The sequence below is a fragment of the Anneissia japonica genome, unplaced genomic scaffold (assembly GCF_011630105.1).
Source record: "Anneissia japonica isolate Jap-2015-1 unplaced genomic scaffold, ASM1163010v1 scaffold32248_len650992_cov182, whole genome shotgun sequence".
NCBI lineage: Eukaryota > Metazoa > Echinodermata > Crinoidea > Comatulida > Comatulidae > Anneissia > Anneissia japonica.
Window position 1 is genome coordinate 306,743 of NW_022699059.1, and position 8,111 is coordinate 314,853.

The 8,111-nt window shown below is 31.3% G+C and overlaps 1 protein-coding gene across 3 annotated transcripts in view; it reads left to right on the top strand.

The window, feature by feature from the left end:
* Positions 1-1,773: 1,773 nt before the first annotated feature.
* The window catches only part of LOC117102833, a 14,833-nt gene continuing 8,495 nt past the window's right edge, over positions 1,774-8,111 (top strand). For 2 of the 3 annotated variants that reach the window (XM_033243261.1, XM_033243263.1), the window contains exons 1-3: positions 1,774-1,933; positions 4,699-4,781; positions 6,629-7,159. In XM_033243261.1, the coding sequence (XP_033099152.1) occupies positions 4,760-4,781; positions 6,629-7,159 (553 nt within the window). In that variant the 5' untranslated portion in view covers positions 1,774-1,933; positions 4,699-4,759. The remainder of the gene's footprint in view (positions 1,934-4,698; positions 4,782-6,628; positions 7,160-8,111) is intronic. The other variant, XM_033243262.1, reaches the window with a different exon arrangement.

Here is an 8,111-nt window from a genome sequence, read left to right on the forward strand (position 1 = left end):
CTCAAAAGGTCTCTATGCACTAAGTTCATGCATTGAGGAATTAGTTTAGCTAATTTCTCTGTGGTTCCTGCAAGGCTTAGTAGGGGTTTTTTGTCATGTTTTCATATAATGATGACATAGATTCTTTATCATTTTATATTAAATTGACCTAAAAATGAGTTACAGTTTAATTATAACTAATTTATAACAATAATTTGTAATGCAAAAAATAATTCATTTAAGATATGAAATTAATTTAAATATGTAATTCAAACTACAAAATTTGTGTATGTTCCCGATATTGTTTCTTATTCGAGTGCAATATTAATGACCAAATATTCTTCTTTTTTTAATATCGAGCTTTCTATCGGATGCACAAGATAGAATACTATTAATAGATGCTACTAAATTAGAAATCAGGGTGCAGGCTGTCCAGATAGATTAGAATCCTATATCAAAATACACAAAACAGTGACCCCGTAACAGGGGTCAGCTGCAGTGTTAAAAGATTGCCCCACGAGTGACGGAAAAGTGTCCCTTTATAGGAGTGTCCCAAAGGAGGAATTCTACTGTATTTGTAATATTGCCCAAATTCCTGTCACGTTTCTAGGTGTATGTTATTTCTTGACTGGGATTTTCCATGCCTATATTTTGTTATGACGTACACTATCTAGATATTTCCTTGTAAAATACTATTCAGTTCGTAGTCAATAGCCTTTACTTGATGTGACAAAGCTGTTGTGTCTAATGATTTTTACTCAATGCAATATCCATATTGGACATTGTTGATCAAAAGTGTGAATGAGTCAGGAATTTTGATTCCTTAATACCGGTAATCTACGGCAGAATTTGTTTTTTTTCCCCTTACCATTTCCTTATTCGAGATGAATAATTTCAATGTTTTTTTTCCTAAAAATGGCTTCCCATATGTTTACTGATGGTGATCCCCTCCTGTTTGCTAATGGCTAATATATTTCCCGGGGTAAGTTACACAAAAGGGGGCACAAAATTACGGTGTTACCTAGTGGGGTTTCCTGCTAATTACTGTACGCCAATTCGGTAGCTACTCACTGAAACGCAATACCCAGAGGTAAAAAGCGTTTCGTAATCTGCAATGAAAAGCGCCGTCCAAGTACTATCAAGTAACAAGAAATGTGAAATTTCAAGATAATTACACTATTATTGGATCCATATGAATTTATTTTAAGAAATACTAAATAGTCATGATTTTAAAGGCTCTAATTTATATTGCCCTATGTTTAGTAATTAGATTTTGAAATATAAGGAACTATTTGACCATTATAATGAAACAGGAGTACCAAAACAAAATTTTAAAAAGAATTAAAATCTAAGGCGCACACTTGCTACCTATCAATATATTTCGGAGGAACAGCCAACAACGGACTAGGAAAGACTACTACACATTCTACTCTGAGTAACTTTGAATGAACGTAAAATTTTGACTAAGATATTATACGTAAGGCCTTCGTAAGAGAGCAGAGGTTTGATCTGACAGAAGGCCTACGTTTGAATTATTGTATATAGGCCTATGTATTTTAATTAAATTTAAAAGAGGGCCCTGAAAATCAAATGGCATTCGGGCTCAACTGAAAGGGTTACCCTCTATAAGTAAAGGAATGGAAAAAATTCATCTCCCATTTGGATACGGTCGGCACAACGATTTAGGCTTGGTACTATTTTTATACCAATGTTTCAATATATACATTCAGTTATATTCTTTAATAGTCGTACATCCCAGAATGGATGCATTCATGTGTATCTTGTTTGCATATTAAAAGGTGTTCTATTCTAAATGAGAAAAAAATCCATAACTATTACTGGTTATGAACCAAAATAGGAAGAGAATCATTTTTGTTTCGCTTTAGCGGCCGTTGTTGAAACCAATTATTCACCGCACGGAAACGATTGCACAAAGAAGCCATAATTATACAAGGTATCTGTTTTGTTTGATTTTTATTAAATATACATTTCTGATAAAGTTTTAATATAGAATTATAGTATTGTGATGCAAAATGTTTTGAATTTTACTGCATGTTATTTCACAAGATACGCATATAAACTATTGGCACGGTATAGAAGTTTAGGAGACTTCAGGTATCAAATGACGAACTGTAGCTAACGGTGTATTGAAAAAAACTATATATATAGTATAGGGTATAGGCATACTTTGAGCTATTTTCGCTGTGTATTGTGTAAATGAAGATAAAGTTTGGGAAGTGTGGGATTTTTATTGTAACTATTTGGGTCGCTGCAACACTTTTCAATCTAGGCCTCACTTGTTTGTGTTTTTCCCCTACCATTTACTTTTTTAGTGAAAATTTGAAATACTAGAAGACGCTATTTGTGACTATATTTGACTATTAATTTAGCTGGAAATTGAATCTCCAATTGTATGTTTATCTAGGTTACTTACCTAACAGCAAAGACGCTATACGAGATGTGTAATAACCACGAGAAACTAAAACTAAACAAAAGGAAAAACAAATTTAAAATCAAAAGAAGCATTAGAAAATATAGACTGCCATACACTCTTAAACATTTGAAATATTTTTTGGTGACATAGTCAACAACAACAGAGTGTAAAATTGCACATCTTACCACTAAAAAAAATAAAATCAGAGGGGAAGTTAACACTGTTATATATATATATATAAAAAAAAAAAATATATATATATATATATTATATATATATATATATATATGATATTGAAGGGAGTATATATAATATATATAATATACGACAGTATTTGTAGCCGTATTGCCAGATTTATCTCTTGAGGCGTAGCATTGTGTAATACAATGTTCCCGACGGTTATTTGGACCTGTTCAACCATGAAGCCTTCGTGGTCTAGTGGTTATGACGCTCGCCTTGTCAGCGAGAGGTCGCAGGTTCGAATCCCGTCGGAGGAATTTTATCACACAATTACTTTTATAGGACTTCATTCGTTAAAAAGCTACAGGGTAGCCTACGATGTTCCATCATGTCCTTATTTAAAGACTGTATATGTACCTTTGATGATTTATATATATATAAACTTTTGAGAGGTGTATTGTCTAGTATTGCCAAAAGTAGTTTATTGAGTACACGAACATTTTCGGGCATCGCCCTTCATCAGGTATACGTAGATATAAATAAATATGAGTATAAATAAATATAATGCGGACGTAAGATGAGTGACATAAGAAAAAAAGGAGCGTGATAAAACAAAAGATCGGGTAGCGTGGCTATGAAAGCTTAAACAATACCTTAAGGGCGTAGTTGATAATAAACTAGCCAATCAGAGTAGTAGTACGGTAAGATATAGAACTATATGATAAAAAATATATAATATATATATATATATATAATAATAATATACAAAAGCTTTCAATACAGTATTCAGCAAAGGCGTTCATGGTCAAGTGATAATTTTACTCAATGCAATATCCACAGGTTGTTATGTCATACTTTGAGCTATTTTCGCTGTGTATTGTGTAAATGAAGATAAAGTTTGGGAAGTGTGGGATTTTTATTGTAACTATTTGGGTCGCTGCAACACTTTTCAATCTAGGCCTCATTTGTTTGTGTTTTTCCCCTACCATTTACTTTTTTAGTGAAAATTTGAAATAGAAGACACTATTTGTGACTATATTTGACTATTAATTTATAGCTGGAAATTGAATCTCCAATTGAATGTTTATCTAGTTCACTTAACAGCAAAGACGCTATACAAGATGTGTAATAACCACGAGAAACTAAAACTAAACAAAAGGAAAAACAAATTTAAAATCAAAAGAAGCATTAGAAAATATAGACTGACATACACTCTTAAACATTTGAAATATTTTTTGGTGACATAGTCAACAACAACAGAGTGTAAAATTGCACATCTTACCACTAAAAAAAATAAAATCAGAGGGGAAGTTGTCAATGAATAAATAATTATCCAATAAAGACCAGTAAAAAAGCACGTAAAACTAGACTTACTATATCTGTTTGTAAAACAGAACATTGCTGCTTTTCTTTAATGCTATAATAAAATATGAAATTGAAATTGCAACAAAAAAAGTCGTTAAAATGTGTAAAGTAAAAAAAAACAACAAAAACAGAAAACCAAAATACTTATAATACTAAAAAAAATATGGATTAAAAAACACACAATGAAAACCAAGTTCACAACTACTGCTACTTTGATGCGAGGTTTACTTCTACGATTTATAGGCCAGTGCCTTTTTCGTTCATAGCGATTCAGCGACTGAAAGCAACAATTGTATATTATATGCATGTCACGGTAGTTTTGAGTTTAATCTAGCTGCAGTTTGTTTAAACACTTTAAAAAACGCAAATTGCGTTTATATAATTTAATCAACTGTCCCCCAAAAATATTTAAGTAATCTTCATATCCACACCTACTTCATTGAACCATGAAAAAATATTCTGCAAAGCTTCATTTTGATCCATTTATAACTGGCACGTAAGCACTTAAAATGACCCTCACATTTTACGCCCTAAACTGGATCCTCCCCGACACATAATCATTTCTAAACCGAAATTAGTTCTAACACTAAAAACCGTGGTGACAATATTTAAAAACCCGGACCAGGGGTCAAAAATGAAATGATGGTCTCTGGTGAAAACCAGGAGAGAGGAAAGGCTTTGCTTTTAATTTAATTTAATTTAATTAATTTTTTTGGTGAACCCATTATAATGTTATGCAGACAATACTCTTTTTCAGCCGAATACAATTATATTCATCTTCACGACTAGAACATTTAAAAAATGAATGAGAAAGCAGTAGAAGGTAACGTAAACAAAATAATATATTAGTTTACATACATTTTAATATAATTACCTCATAAGCCTATATATTTCAAAATATTCTATTTGGTATGGTGGCGACAATAATATGGTGGTGATAAGATGATGGATGATGATGATAATGACGATGATGGTGATGACCCAGAATGATAATGGTGATGATTATGATGATGCTGATGATAATTATGCCGATGGTGATTATGATGATGGTAATTATGATGATGATGATGATGGTTTTGGTGAAATGTAGATAGAGTAACTGTTGGCAATGTGATATTGTTGAAAAATGTGATGCATTATAGTAGGTTATAGCAATGTTAATACTGCGTTTGTAGTATTGTACTAATTTTTCCAATTATGTATGTTGACTTGATACTGTTAAAAAAAAAATAAAAACATGTTTATTTATTATAAATAATAGTATTATTATTATTATCATTACTATTATCTAAATGCATGTGTATCTGTCCCATAATTAGAAAGTTGACGGGGAAGCCAATCACAATTTTAGTGAACAAACCCCTTGAGTATGTGAAACAATTCACAATTCCTGGTCACATTATATCTGATGATTTAAAAAACAATGCCTCTTTAATGCGTCAGTATAGATCTCTATGTCAGGGGAAACGTCCTAAGTAGGCAGTTCAATTTCTGTTCTGAAAAAAAAAAAACAAGTGTGTGTTATTTAATAGTTTGTGCATAATGTATTGCTCAAACCTGTGGTCCGATTACAATAAAAAGAAAAAAACTATGCAATGTCTGAAAGTATGTTATAACAACTGCCTGAGGATGACCTAAGTTTTGCAGTGCTAGTGATCTCTTTGTCACCATGGCTTGCGTCATTTGTTGAATATATGAGAAAGTGTTTTAACTGTCTAGAGAATTTATAAGTCAAGAAAATAGGCCTACTTGTTAAGTGCATAAATGTTTCAAAACATTCTAGATTATGGCTAACATGGGGTAAGGTGCTATACTTTTATATGTATGTATATACATATATTTATATAATAAATCTATATAAATATATATATATAGAAAATAATGAAACAACTTCAGTAGTAGACTTTAAGAACACTGATTTATTATAAACTCGGATATTTCTGCCACTCCTGTGGCCTTCATCAGCGAGAACTAGATGTGTATAAGAGACAGTAATCATACTCCTATTCTGTTTGCTAACTTCATAAAAAATTTAGTTTGAACATTTTCCATAATATATTCAATAATATATTCAGATTTGTTCTTCACAATCCCATTTTTTACATAGATTTTGACTAAGCATTCTTCTTTTCCGTTAGGAGCAATCTTCATTGTTGAATGCTACTGCTTTACTGGCTCTAGCTTTTGCAATTTTTAGGCGTTCGGTTTGTGGTGCATACACAAATAAACAATTTTATTTTATTAATATTAACACTTTAAACTGTCACTAATAATAATAGTAATAGTAATAATAATAATAATAATAATTATTATTATTATCATTATTATTATAATCAATCAATCAATCAATCAGATATTATATCCACATAGTACATAAAATAAGTGTAAATATATATAGAATATATAAACTGCAAGACTTAGGTTTCTTTAGAAACATCCTCAGAGAGTTATTATACTTTCAGACATCGCATACTTTTTTTTTTTATTGTAATCGGACCACAAGTTTGAGCAATATACATTATGCAAAACTATTAAATAACACACATAAAATTAAATACAGTTTATGTATCTGAAGAAAATATCTATTGTACGAGTACTTTATTTCATTGTTTATATATTTATATAATTCAAATAGGTTAATAGCAAGTAATCACTAATTTTATTTCCTAGGAATCTCTGATGACACCTACAAATATATCTTGGCAACTACCTCACAATGGTATGACAAACGCATGTCTATCAATATGTTGAAAGTTCTGTACAGAGATCAAATAAAGAATGCATCTGATTTAGATAGCGCTTTAAAAACAAGCGACGTGCTGGCGTTATTAAATTCTTCTGGGCATCTCAGTCCCACAGACCTCACTATTCTGTATGACACCATAAAGGTAACTCACCAATTTGGCTTGGAAGATGAAATAAAACATAAAATAAAATCATTCCCAAATGTAAGAAACATAAAAATTTCAAAATTTACCATTCATCGACAAAAATTAATGAACCTGGGAATGGCATTGATACAGGATGACATACCCAAAATCGATGGGTTGTATAATAGTCCTTTACTGGGATATGCCAGCAGTTGGAATTTGATCATAGACCTTGAACACAAGGGCAAAATACGTGAAGAAGAGATGGAACCGTTCATTGAAAAGTTGAAGGAACTTGAACTTTATCAAGCTGCAAAAACTCTGCAATCAGGTATGCAGTTTGTCATTTTGTGACTATTATAATACTGGTTGATTTAAGATTTAAAAAAACCGTGAGAGATGAATAGAAAGAAATAACAAAAACAAAATAATATTTTAATTTCACTAAGATTAAATAAGACAACTTATCGTCCGCTGTTGATTTTTTCCCCGTTTTACTAGCAAAGCCACATTTATTAAATAATAAAATACTTTTAATTTCTGAACATAATACTAGTGATTTTCAGAATAACAAATCAAATGTTCATATTCATATTCCAAATGTAAAAAAAACATATTTAGATCACTTTTAAGTTTTTTTAAGATTATCATTTCTCAACAGAACAATTTTTACAATAAATTTTCGCTCCATTCATTAAAAAAAATTCTTACAAGCAATATATTTTTTGTTAGACCAATTATATTTGTTATTTTTAAAAAAATGACAATTTAAGGGTTTCAGGCTTATTTAGTAGATTTTATATATAGATAGTCTACTAACATGTAACAAATACATGTACTTTTTTGTCTCTCGACGAATTATGGCTCTTCTTGAAAATCCCCCCACCCTTGTCCCCCGTAGTGCCGCCACTGATTGGTGCACATCAATCCAAAGATGTCAACAGGTCACTCTAGCGAAGACCACCCGACCACAATCTCATTTTCACGTAACTCGCAATTTACAGCTCAGACACACATAGTTGAAGACAAACATTAACATGTAGTAAATCTGTTACACTTAATGGGATCATTCAACTGGTTCATTTTGAGTAAGAGTTTCCGTAGTATTATTTTCATTCAACTGGTACGTAAAATCATAGAGAAAATAGAGCAGAAGGAGTAACATCGACTTTATCGCTTATCTTTAATCCAATTAAACAGTCAGCTAGTGCCTATTAAATTGCACTACGGCCACCCGCGGAGCTTATCACAGCACTATCTCTTTGTACACACAGCTCCTCGCC